At 39.8% G+C, this 14,238-nt stretch overlaps 1 protein-coding gene across 2 annotated transcripts in view; it reads right to left on the reverse strand.

The window, feature by feature from the left end:
- mtcl2 (microtubule crosslinking factor 2) overlaps positions 1–14,238 on the reverse strand; it is a 123,775-nt gene that overhangs the window by 85,340 nt on the left and 24,197 nt on the right. For both annotated transcript variants that reach the window (XM_061736691.1, XM_061736690.1), the window contains exon 4: positions 13,348–13,497. In XM_061736691.1, the coding sequence (XP_061592675.1) occupies positions 13,348–13,497 (150 nt within the window). The remainder of the gene's footprint in view (positions 1–13,347; positions 13,498–14,238) is intronic.

The raw sequence follows: 14,238 nt of genomic DNA on the forward strand, positions 1-14,238 counted from the left end.
TGTCATACATTCTGGATTCATTACAAATCAACTGAAATATTGCAAGCCTTTTATTATTTCAATATTGCTGATCATGGCTTACAGTTTAAGAAAACTCAAATATCATATCTCAAAAAATTAGAATATTCTGGGAATCTTAATCTTAAACTGTAAGCCATAATCAGGAAATATTAAAATAATAAAAGGCTTGCAATATTTCAGTTGATTTGTAATGAATCCAGAATGTATGACATTTTTGTTTTTTTAATTGCATTACAGAAAATAAAGAACTTCATCACAATATTCAAATTTTCTGAGAGAGTCCTGTATGTAAAAGACACAAGTGTGGCATAAACAAAGTGGTCCACTTTAACAATATACCCCATACTAGTCATACTTATGTTATTTGTTTAGAAATGATGACGCTGCAACTGCAATTCTAATATGTAAAAATAAAAGGGTTTTTCCAGACAGCAGTGCTTAGCGTTAACAAGTCCATATCTGTGTATTATGTTTGATATAAAAGTACATGTGATGTGTTGTTTTCTTTTTAGTTTGTCCTTGTACTGCTCTGCTTTTCTGCGTGTTTTTGAACTCCCATGGGCCTCTGCTCTCCTTCATTACAGCGTACACAAGTGTGTGTCGCGTTTGTTACCATTATGTGAACATACCTGTCTTTCTGTGCATATACTGTATGTGTGTGCATGCGCTTGACTTCTGTCCGTCCCAGCGGTACCTGCGGAGCTCCAATCGACCCAGAAACCCTTCCGGCAAGATTCCCCTTGTCCTTCTCTTATTTTCAGCTCCTTCTCTCCTTCCTCCCCCTACTCATTTTTGTACTGGTTTTTTTGCTGCCTCTTTTCAATCCCCATACCATTTCCCTTGTGGTATTTTTCTTGTCTTTTATGTTTTTTCCTTCTTGTGGTTTACACTCCTTTCCTCTCATGTTCACAATCTGCTTCTTCAAACAGTTTTTTTTTCACCTTGTCATCCCATCCATTTTCTGTCGGGTTATTTTCTTTTCTCATTACAGCAGCGGTATTCTGTCGGTTATTCTCAACCTACATGCAGTATGTTTCATCAGTTTTATTTATCTCTTCCCTACCCTCATTTTCTCACCTGCAACCCCTGTTATTTTAGGGTTTTCTCCCCTTCTGCATCTTTTTACTTCTTTTTCGGTCACACGCTTTAATCTATGCTATTCTACTTTCTATATTTGTTGCATAGGCTATAATAATTCCGATGCATTATGCAGCAATCTGGAACACGACAAAAAAGGACCTTGCACTCGTAGAATACACTTTCTTCCCCCAAAAAACACAAAGAACTGAGGTGTTATCTGACCATTTTCTCTACCACACACGTGTCATCTTGTCTCGGTTATACAGCGGGGGGTTGCTATGCAGCAGATTTCCCTTTTAGTTCTTCCGGACCCTTTCTCACTCTAATCAATCACTTTGACCCAGATAAAGCCAGGTTTAAACCCACACCACTCTGAAGCTCTGACCCATTTCACAAACCTTGCGTTCTCTGTAGACACACAGCTTTCATCGTCTCCCAACGGCCGGAGATGAGGTGCCAGAACATGTTTGCTGCAGAACAGTGAATGTGAATGGAAAAAGTAGATGGTTGTAAACTGTAAACTGGACGGTACTGTTTGGCTGAGTTTTTTTCTTATTTTTTAGGAAAATCCAAACAAGATAAAACCACATGAAATGGGTTTTTTTTTCTGAAAACAGATTCACACCATATACAAAGGTGGCGGATTTTGTGAAATCAGGGAACCATCTAAAACCTTCAGGACACCGGCCCTCGCGTACCGACTATGTGCACCCTCGGACGAATCCCACTATTATTCCTGTATTGGGTGTTTGCATTAGGGCTGGGCGATATGGCCTTTTATTAATATATCAATATTTTTAGGCCATGTCACGATACACGATATATATCTCGATATTTTGCCTTAGCCTTGAATTAACACTTTGATGCAAACAATCACACCAGTATGATGATTCTATATGTCTACATTAAAACATTATTTTTCTTACTGCATTAATATATGCTCATTTTAAACTTTCATGCAAAAAGGGGGAAATCACAACTAAGTCAAATTTACCAAAACTGTATTTATTAAACAGTTACTAAGCAGTGAGCGGCACAAACATAAAAATTTAAGTAATTTAATGCCCGCGGCTAAAAGCAAATGCGTGACAATGTATACTCGAATATTCACGATAGAGTCATTTTGTACATCGCACAGAGTAGAAGCAGCGATACATCGAATATACTCGATATATCGCCCAGCCCTAGTTTGCATTAAACTTGTCATTTTTAAAAAAGGTAGAACAAATTGGCGGTCACTTTTTCATTTCCGGACCTGGTGTTTACCAAGCCGGTCAACACCACTGGCCGTTCAGAAGTGAGGTGCACTTCTGCGGATGGAGATGAAAGTGGAGTAAACAATGCAGGTAGAGCTGCTGCGCCGGACAAAAATATGCAATGAGAGCATCTCTGAGGTACAAGAGCATCTTTGTTCCACATGATGTTCCAAGTAAAATGTTCTTTGAAAAAGACAGCGTCATCACTGATACAGAGGAATCAGCAAGAGGTTGATACGAGGACTGCACATGTTTCAAGTTATCAAGACATCCAGGCTGCACAACAAACTTGATATATCAAGGAGAGCTCAAAGGCTTTGCAGCATCGCACATCTTCTACATAAAGAAAAAAGATACAGCCTACAAAATAAAAAAGAAAAGAACCCAAAAGCATTGTGAGCCCCTTTTAAGAGGAACAGCTAGCAGAGAGTTTTGCAGCACATAAAATCATACTTGTAGGGTTAAGTGAGGTCTGCAATCAAAAGAAACAACAACCTTGTTTTCACATTTCAGCACTAACTTTCCACTGCTAACACACACAGGATGCAAAAACACACACACACACCCAGAGTCTGAACTGCACACTACAAAGTCTCCGGCGACTCTCGCTCCACACCCCTCAACTCACTCCAAACAATAGGCAGCACTTCCTGAAAGTAAAAAATAACTGGGAAAGGCTTCCTTCAGCAGTTAATGAGGAATTTAAAAGGAGGAAGAAGGACCTTTAAAAGCAGCCAACAGACCGAAATGAAAGAATAGAAGTTTTTTCCAAATGAATTACCCCTCTGCTACTCCCTCAAGACAGAAGTGTTTATTCTAAACCTACATACTTATTACCTTCAACATTTTCTTCTAGGGCTGTGCGATTAATCGATTTTAAATCTAAATCGGATTTATTCATCAAGACCATGTTAGAAAAAGGAAAATCGGAAAATCGATTTTCCTTTTTTGCAGCTGGCTGCATTACAGACAGAGCTCGTCTAGTCATCTTTGTTTGGTCAAGAAAATTGTAAATGTTGTCACTTTACTAAACTCAAGGAGGATTTACAGTATCTTTCAATTGCACTTCATTCCCAATAGGGAAATTTGTTTGCTATTTTTCCTTTAAAAATAACGATAAAATATTTGAAACAATTTATTCCATTGTCTTTTGTAGTTTTACCAAAAAAATCAAAATCGAAAATCGGGTTTTCAGAAAAAAAAAAACGGGATTTTATTTTTGTCCAAAATCGCCCAGCCCTATCTTCTTCCGATTCTTTTCCTTTGTAGGAGTCGTCCCAGTGGGTCATTGTGTCAGATAACCTTCCTGACAGTCGTGTCTAATCAAAAACACATCCAAGACACCTACAACCTCAATTCATTTGCATATACAGAAAAGGCAGAGTCAGCAGTATCGATGAAGCAGACAGGAGGAATCAATCGTAAAAGCGCGTGTTGTCAGACGGAGTGGGAGAGCGACCTCATCGGCCTCAACTGGATAATTCTTAACCTGCGCAGATAAGAAGCGTATGGGACCTCTTGGATGACCTTCACGGTAGAAATAAATGGGGATTCAGGCTCACGCAGAGAAGTGCAAACAGAGTTCACGTCGACCCTGGACGCAAACAAAGGGCAGACGATGAAAAGGGGAACAACCGGGGAAGGAAAGAGAAACCTGGGAGAAACAGAGACACGGCAAGACATGATGACATGCTGAATATTTTCCTAGTTGGTCACTGAGGGTTGTTTTATTTTCCAGTTAAGGCCGTTATCTCCTTCTCTCACAGCCCTCCTACCAAGAACCCACATGGTACAGCCCGCCTCGTTGGTATCTTTTTTCCCCCCTCTTTCAGTCTGCCACTCCATAATTTCCTCTCCTCTGTCTTTGTTCTTCTCCATTTTCCCTGCTGCTTTCTTCCCCTTCATCTGTCCACTTCTCCTCTCCTTTACCTCTCCGACTCTGTTCCTCCTTTGTGTTTCATCCTCACCTTGAGGCGGAGAGGCCGCAGCTGCAGTAGAGGCTTCTGTGGTTAATATCTGGTGCACGCCATGAACAAAGAATCACCAAGAAAGATGTTAAACTAGTCACCAGCTTTCTGCAATATGGTAGTGTTTTATGTGAGTATGTCAACAATATAAATATCATGAATCTTCCACCCTTAAACCATAAGACAGTCGCATTGTGAGGCAAGAGACATGCTGGTAAATGTTCGGTAGCGTGACATGTAAACCTATTTTTCTCCAATTTAGCCTTCACTGAGTAAAACAGAAAAACCAATGTTCTTTGGATATTATTATTTGTCTCGGTTGACCTCAAGAGCGTAAAAAGGAACTGTACAAACCCCCTGTGACATCACCCGTTCCTGAGGAGCACTTTGGAAGCTTTGTCTTCCCGTTACCGCACAGTCCCACGTTTGGAAGAACTAGTGAATACAAAAATTGTTCTAAAAATGGTTGAATGGAGGGATTTATCATGGCTGGAAGTTGGTGACGGCAAGTACTTGTCACGTTAGTTTGGCTGGTTTATCTTACCTGCAAGTAGGAATGGGCGATATTTTACCGTTTACGATTTACCGTCAAAAAAACTCCCCACGGTAAGAATTTGTCATCTCGCGGTAAAAACGATAAATTCCCCTTGATGACGTTATTGTGTAACAAACATGGCAGACGGCGGATCTGAGAGCTTGTTGTTAAACGAGGCTCCAGATCCATTATCTGGAACTGGTTTGGATTTAAAAAGAGAGACGAGGAGCAAACATCATCTATTATATGCAGAGTCTGCAAAAACAGAAGGAAATGGTTGTTACATTTTGATATAACGTTTGACTATTATGAAATAAAATTGCAATAGTATCTCATTTGTGGCATGTTCCAAACACAGGTTAATTTCCACATTTTATTTATATTAGAAGAGGTCATCACTGATAGGGTTTTATTTTCAGTGAACTTTTATTTATTTGTCCTGTTTCTTTATTTATCAGGTTATATTTTTTTCTACTTTGTGATTTTATAAGCTACTTGAAAGACAATGGTACTTTTGCTGTTTGCACTGTTATCCCACTGTTTAAGCCATACAGTTTGAATAAATGTTGAATCTGTTCTTACATTTCAAACCTGTTTCATTTGAGTCATTCCAGTTTTGCAGTACAGGTGTACTAATTTAATTGTTTTTTATTAATTCAATTGAATTGGTGTAGTTTAGTAGCATTTAGTATTCTTTTAGAGCAGTGTTTTGGGGGCTCCAAAGACTGAATGTGGTGATAGATTTATAGTTACAAAGGTGGAGTTGAATTGGTATTTTTTTTATCGTCATTTTTATCGTTATCGGGATAAATGCCAGAAATGATCGTGATACATTTTTTTGTCCATACCGACCATCCCTACCTGCAAGCAAACGTCACTTTATATTAATTTAAATCTGTCCAAACGTCTTCATTTCTGATGTTGCTACTGAAACAACATCCAAGACAAATGCTGTAAGAGCTGAAACAGAGAGGGGGGGGAAGTGCCGCAGGGACTGGATCCTCCAACCCCGGGCTTGTGCAGGTGCACCCGGTCAACTCACGGGTCGACCGCGAGTCCCAGCGGAGCTTTGCTAGTCCTCGCCTCAGCTCTGGCTCGCTTGTTTCCTATGCGGCTGTCTACTGGTCCGGTTAATCTACTGGAAAGGTATCTGACGTGAAGGTCGCTCGGCCAGAGGGAGACGTCTAACTGGCAGCTTTGGACGTTTGAACCTGGGGGTCGGTGGAGACTAGGGATGGGCGGTGTGGACTAAAAAATGTATCACGATCATTTCTGGCATTTATCCCGATAACGATAAAAAAAATACCAATTCAACTCCACCTTTGTAACGATAAATCTATCACCACATTCAGTCTTTGGAGCCCCCAAAACACTGCTCTAAAAGAATAATAAATACTACAAAACTACACCAATTAAATTGAATTGATAAAAACCAATTAAATGAGTTACACCTGTACTGCAAAACTGGAATGACTCAGATCCGCCATGTTTGTTACACAAACACGTATCAACGGGAATTTATCTTTCTTTCTTTCTTTCTTTCTTTCTTTCTTTCTTGCTAATTTTTTCTTTCTTTCTTTCTTTCTTTCTTTCTTTCTTTCTTGCTAATTTTTTCTTTTTCTTTCTTTCTTTCTTTCTTTCTTTCTTTCTTTCTTTCTTTCTTTCTTTCTTTCTTTCTTTCTTTCTTTCTTTCTTTCTTTCTTTCTTTCTTTCTTTCAGGCTCATATCTATCCATCCATCCATCCATCCATCCATCCTTCCTTCCTTCCTTCCTTCCTTCCTTCCTTCCTTCCTTCCTTCCTTCCTTCCTTCCTTCCTTCCTTCCTTCCTTCCTTCCTTCCTTCCTTCCTTCCTTCCTTCCTTCCTTCCTTCCTTCCTTCCTTCCTTCCTTCCTTCCTTCCTTCCTTCCTTCCTTCCTTCCTTCACGTACGTTGTGCGTGGATTTAACGCAGAACCATAAATCCGTCTTTACACAAAAACGTCACCAAAGGGAATTTATCGTTTTTACCGTGAGATGACAAATTCTTACCGTGGGGAATTTTTTTGACGGTTTATCGTGAACGGTAGAATATCGCCCATTCCTAATGGAGACCGACTCGTCCCAGTTTTCTTCACTAGCAGGTCTATGTGAGACCAGTAAGCCGGATGCAGATGTTTGATTTAACACAACACTCAGTACTTTCGTAAAACCACGTCAACGCTGTTTCAGCTAAAGCCTGGTAACTGACAGACTCCTGACGCTGATAACCTTTCTAACTTTTCTCCAACATCAAACGCAGCATCATTCTCTTCCTGACCCCCTATTTTATTTCCCAATGAGTCAAGCCTTTTTTCATCTTTACAAGACAACACCTTGAAAAAGAGGCGTCCTACTATCCGTTTCTCTTAATCCGCCAGACAGCCCTCTATCGCTGAAACTCTAACCCACCCCCCCCTTTCATTAAAACCTAACCTTGTCTCCTTCAAAGGTCAAACAGCTGGATTGGATCGATGGTTTTTGGAATGTGAAGGCCGGATGGAAGACAGGAGGGAAGAGAGATGAGAGGAAAAACGGGGGAGAAAATAAACCGACTGGGCGGCGGGAGTGACGGCTTTGGCATGAAGGAGGTAGAGGGCGAGGCCGGGCGAGAGGAGGTGACAGACAGATGAGGGATTTTTGAGGGAGAGGAGGGCGAGACGGAGAGAAAAAGAAATGCTTGCATCAGCATTCCTGTGCGTCTCCTTGGAAACAGCGGCAGGAGGGAGGAGGAAAGAATAGGAGGTGATAATAATTGGAGAGGAAGAAATTAAAGGAGCAAAGAGGGGTTGGAGGATGGGGAGTTAATGGAAATGAGGGGATAGTGTTGACTTAATTGGATGGATTGTCCATTATGGAGATGGTGGTGTTTGTTTTTATAAATCGTTAGGAAATAGTGTTCACATGTAGTTTATATCCCTTTGGACTAAACAAGGCTTTTCTTTTCCCAAGAAAAGCAATCTTTTAATCCACAATTTGAAGAGTTGTTATATTTAATCATTTATTCTACTGCTTATTAAAATGTTTAAATCAGTTTTCTCCATGAAAATGAGCTCAGTCACTGTATTTTGGATGAAAACAGGTTACATCCTCTTGACATTACATGCAAAATATTTCTATTAGCGTTGCTGAAACATTCAGTGCAGCAATTGCAGAATATAAAATTCTTTAAATAATTGCAGTGAGCTACATAGGGATAAAAAAGGATGGTCTAAACATTTTCATTTCACCTAAAGTCTAAGTAATATGCAGAATTCTGAGGTGGTCACACATATCCTTAAGACCTGGCGTCCTGCATCGTGCAGTGTGAGCTCGCAAAGGTTTTGGAGTAAACGATTTCTAGAGATGATTTTCTGACAGCGTTGGGAAATCCTACAGTTTTGTCTACTGTTTAAAATGCAACATTAATGCAAGCCCATTCAGATAAAAAAATTACATGGATGAGAACCGTAAAAGAAATCGAGCCTTTTGGGATTTGCATTCTCATCCTGCGCATTTAAATAGAAGCTCAATAGATACTTAAAAAGTGGCATCTCATATTGTTAATTTACCACATGCAACTTCACGGTCACGTGGAAATGCCTAACAGTTTTATTTCGTCCTGATTTCTTCTTCCATCTTTAGCTCACTTTGCTGAGGATCATGATGTGAAAACTAGAAAGCTGAATTTCATCAGCCTTAGAAGAGAGTTCAAACGCTGGAAAAGTGAAGAACCTGTCACTTACTGGTGTGTGTATTCATTAAAATGCAAGGCACAAGAAAGGTGCACTTAAAACATGTTTTTAATCAGAACTGCTTCTCTTTCTGCAGCGACCTTATGAAGACCTTAAGTTTAGCAGACAGTGATCTCTCGTACCCAGTAATGGTCTGGCGAGCGAGCAGCATGCTCCTTAAGGAACATCGATATCAGTCCAGACTGACCGCTGCAGCTGCCACATGATCAATCACTCACACGCCTCCCTCACACCTGTGAACGCGCAGGCCTTCGCCGTCCCAGTGCACTCGTGCTTACGAGGTTAAACGCCCGTCGGTCCATTCTTTCAATCTTTGTTATGGTACATATTTTTAAATATGTATTCCTGTTTCAATTTCTCTTTTTCTAAAAGACAGTTATTTTTTCATCACTTCTCCAATTTTTCGGTTGCCAGGACACACGAGAATGTTTGTGCAAGACAAAGCCGAGTGGGGTGCAGTAGGGCTGGGCGATATATTATGATTTTGATATATATCGATATATTTTCAAACGCGATATGGTACGAGACAATATCGTTTATATCGATTAAATTATTTTTTTTTTTTTATGATTTTGATATAGCTTATTTTGTGACAAATTGACTTGAATGTTTTATTTGAGATTTGCACAAATGTTTTGTGTCAACCTAAGTGGAAAAGTCTGCCTGTTACTGTCTACATTGTATTAATTGCACAGTGTATTTTAATTTAATTGTTGTGCAGGAAAGGGATATTTGTTTTATTTTATTCAAGAAGCATTTTTATTCCATATATGCAGGCAGTTTATTTTTATTTCATTTGTTTTATACATTTTGATATTGTGCAGACCTTGTGACATTTGGCACGAGGCTTTGTATTAAAACTGACTGTTTTTTTTAAGGGTTTGCCTCAGAAAAAATGAAGTTAACAGAGATGCTATGCTATAATGCTTTGGGGAAAACCCCAATTATGGAACAGAAAAAATATTGATATATATAGAGTATCGCCATTCAGCTAAAAAATATCGAGATATGACTTTTGGTCCATATCGCCCAGCCCTAGGGTTCAGGTTGCACGAACACACGAACACACGAAAGACGTCATAACACGTAACTGCAAAAAAGATACCATGTCAGTCAAAAAGCAGCTAAACGGCCAGTTAGTCGACCGACAGGACAGGTATGGAGGTTGGAAAATAACTCCAGTCCATCTACGTCCACTGAGTGAGAGTCGGCTTTTCTCCTTCAGCGTGTTTGTGTGGCAGCAGCTGCAAAAAAGTTGTTGTGGCACCTGAAGAAGCCTTGATTTGTTAAGTACTGCTTATAATAATTGAAGAATTTTGTTCAAGGGGAAACAATGATTCAGATGTGGTGGCAGCCTTTGCCAGCAGCGAGGAGGATGTCACAATTACACCGTCTAGAGAGCTCACAAATATCTGTCCTTCCTACAGCTGACGTGTTACTATGGTGATTACCTGAATAGCACCAAAACAGTGTTACAAAACCCGAGCCCTACTTCTTTTAAGCCCTGTGAGAACCATGAGGTGCAAATGAAATACTTGTGATTTTCAGCAGTTCAACCCTGGGGTGGTTGTTACATAAAGCGGTGCAAGTGTTCATCTGGGACCAGAGGTGGGTAGTAACGAGTTACATTTACTCCGTTACATTTACTTGAGTAAGTTTTGGGAAATTTTGTACTTTTAGGAGTAGTTTTGAATCACTATACTTTTTACTTTTACTTGTGTAGATTTGTGAAGAAGAAACTGTTACTCTTACTCCGCTACATTAGGCTACGTTGAGCTGTTACTTTTCTTTTATCCCTTTTATCCGCGTACGCGTCAATCTCATGACATCACTGAGTGATTCTTTGGGAAAAATGTTTGTTTTTGCATGTTTTGTCACATTTACACAGACTCAAACACACACAGAGTTTCTATGAGTTCATGGGCTTGTTCTAGTTCTGGTTAAAAAAGAAAAGTACAAAGGCTTGAAATTTTGTGCTACTTGTGCTTAATTTATTTTTTTTATTCTGTTATTATTTTATTTATTTTATTATTTATTAAAGTACTCGAATTTACTTTAAGATTATTTTAATTTAAGCAATTTTACATTTTTTATTAATTTATTTTATTATTTTATTGATTTAATTTGCCGACGATACTCAACAGTTACTCAGTACTTGAGTAGTTTTTTCAAGTACTTTTTTACTTTTACTCAAGTAATTATTTGGATGACTACTTTTTACTTCTACTTGAGTCATATTATTCTGAAGTAACAGTACTTTTACTTGAGTACAATTTTTGGCTACTTTACCCACCTCTGTCTGGGACCAAAACAATGTGAATGGAAACAGTTAAGAGTGAAAATGACAAAGAAAAGATCATCGATTGACCATCTCTCCCATTTTCCTTGTCGCCATCCACAAACTATCCAACTATCAATTGAGTTGAGGGAACACACGGTCCCGCCGACCCGCAGCAGAGAAACCCGGGTCTCCTGCCAGCGATCCGGCCGTCCATCCAACCCTGTAACGTACGTCGGGGGGGCCTGGTCCTGGGCCAAGGCCGTGACCGTCAGACCGTCACACGCTGGGGACGAGAGACAATGAACAGAAGCAGGAGAGGTAGAAGAGGACGGGTTGGAAACACGGGGCCTCGCTTCCTCCGGTACAACCCTCAGATGGAAACGGTAGAAGAGCCGGCAGAAATCACCCTCATGGGAATAAAAGCCATTCATGTTCACTTTATTCACGTTTCGGACAGAGCACGGCGTTCATTTCTGTTTATTTTTCAATCCGTCTCCCACTCAGATCAGCTTCGATTCCTTCTTTCCGCTACGTTGTTGTTGTGGTTACACTCGGTTTGAGAATAAAGTCCCCGGAGTGGCAGAAATGAAGTTAACCACAGATAAGATCAGAGACACACTCCCTTGACCTTTCGACACAAAATGGACACAATAAATACTATTTTCTCTTTTCCTCTCAAGCGGACAACAAGCTATTTAAGGGTCTATCTGAACTTTTAACCGTTAACCATTCGCTGTAGTTGAAAAGGAAAGGTTTACTGAGCTGCACAAACACAGAGCTACCTTATGTGGTTAATAGTGAGGAACTGCTAACCTTAGCTGAGCTTTTTTCAGCCAATCACTGATCAGCCAAGCTGGAAAAGTCAGAGCTGGACAAAGTCAAAAATCATCCGATTCCAGTCACGTCAATCAGTCCTTTCCGGGTTAAAGCATAGATCTTTGAAAGATTTTCCAGCACTGGCCTGGATGCTGTGCCGCTTAAATGAATCCTGCTGATTTAACTGAGTTACGTGATAAGAATCAGTCCCGGCTGCAGAGTTCAACTAACGGTCACAACAAGATTGCAAATCTAGACCAGTTGAAGAGGAGCTATCGGGAACTCAATCTCTCCAAAGAGAGAGTGGAAGGATGCGAAGACCATTTCCTCCCTTCATCGCTGCGGGGGACGAGTGTATAATCATCGGCAAATAAAATGGACAAATCTGAAAAACTGACAAGGACACGGCAGGAAAATCGGAAATCTGGCATCAATTGCTTTAATAAGACATGACTGCAGGAATATGTTTTAGACTCAAGTGGCTCTCTGTATGAGTCTGAGACCGTAGCAGGAGAGTAACAGAGAAAAGAAGGAGGGGTTGCAGCGCCGGTTAACAACACGGCGTGCAATCCAGAAAATGTACTGTGAAGGAGCGTCTTTGCACCCTAAATATAAACTGTTATACTCAGTACTCGAGTTGAGGGGGGATGAGGGGGGATGGCATCCTCCCTGAAATAAAGAAATCATGGTAATCAGGTAAAAAATCATCCCCCCTGTAAAACTGCCATCCCCCCTTTCCATCCCTTATGTCATTTCATGAATGAATGTGGTTTTACTGCTATTTCAACATTTAGAGTCATCATCAGAAAAATAATTTATTTGACAATTTTCACCTGTTTAAAGTAAATTTTCACTTGAAATAAGTAGAAAAATCTGCCAGTGGGACTTAAGATTTATCTTCTCATTACAAGCAAAACAATCTTGTTCCACTGGCAGATTTTTCTACTTATTTCAAGTGAAAATCTACTTGAAACAGGTGAAAATTGTTGTTTTTTTCCAGTGATGAGTCTTGTTTGAAGTGTAATAAGATTTTTTTTACTAAAATGAGACATTTTAACTAGAAATAGGACAAATATTCTTATTTTGAGTTTTTGCAGTGATCCATTTTACTTATCCTGTGAAGGACAGAGTCATATTGATAAGTTCAGAAAACTGTTTTTTATTTGTTTTGATGTATTTGATGTAAGCCCAGTGGATATTTAAAGCTTACAGAAGGCTGCATTTAACTGCTGCTATGTCATTCCTGCAGTATTTCTGCAGGTGTTTTGGTCAGTGCTATTATTTGTAATATATTATATTATTTGTAATCAGCACAAATTATCTGTCCCCATATGATAAAATCCACCATCCCCCCTGATTTTTTTTTACAACTCGAGTACTGGTTATACTATATAGAGAAAGAACTCACCTATCTTACTTTGGTAGCTACAAAAGTGACACTCGACACTACGGATGACGCTGCATAGATTAATCTGGTGATTTCAACCACAACTTTCATAACCAGACAGTAGGGAAAAGGGTTTTAGGCCAACAATGCTCCTTCATTCACCAGCAGGGATGCTTGTTGTGATCAGCAGCTCTTTAATTCAGCGAGAATACACTTTCTGGTGTGGTTCCAGGGTTCGCAGAGTTCAGTCCTACCTTGTCAATCTCCTGCTGCAGGACCTGCCTGGCGACCTCCAGCTCCTGCAGCCGGACTCTCAGCTCCTCGTTCTCCTGCTCCAGGCGGCTCCTCTTCTTCTCCACGCTGTCCAGTTGGCTGTGGAGACGGGTTGAAACGTCTTTCGCCACCTGAAAGGGGGAAGAGGGTGTCTCTTAATGCATTCCCATCCAAAACCGTCTGACAAAAGAAATATCCAATAAACATCTAATAAAAAGCAACCTTGGCTTTATTTAAGTGCATTTTCAACATCCGTGCCAGTGGAAACAGGACAATTAAATGTTTGGGGATTTTTTTTTAGTCTGTATATTGTCTACTGGTAACTTCCTGCATGATGAGGAGAAGCCTTTTTATCTTCTGCAGCCTACAAAGATAATTAAAATAAAATCAGTGTGGCAGGAACTGATTTGATAAACATAATGCAATCTTATGACGGTTATGATTGTTTTTCCCCCCTCGAGGGCATTTTTTCATTAAAAGTTACTTATATCAAGGAGTCAAGCCAAAGTCAACTCTTTCACGTCGGCAGTAGAAGGAAACAAAAAGTAGCTTTAGTCAAACCTATGCTGTTATGTCATAATTATTGCCATTATTATTTCATTACCTCTTTTGGAAGTAGACACTTGAAGACAAGTTGCACATTCCACTGTTGTACAACTGAGCTAATATGACACTTTCAAAAAGTACAGTTCAAAAAAAGATCCTCAGTTTAACATTTACAGTCTCTACGCTCTTCTACTACACAAATAAGCACAAAACACCAGTTCCAACCATAACTGATTTAAGTTTTAAAGCAGCTACTTAAAGCTACTTAAAGCCCCTCTGGCTGACGTGTCAGAGACTTCAGCGACTTTAGTCCGTAATCAGACTGA

Source organism: Cololabis saira, chromosome 12, assembly GCF_033807715.1.
Source record: "Cololabis saira isolate AMF1-May2022 chromosome 12, fColSai1.1, whole genome shotgun sequence".
Taxonomy (NCBI): Eukaryota; Metazoa; Chordata; class Actinopteri; order Beloniformes; family Belonidae; genus Cololabis; species Cololabis saira.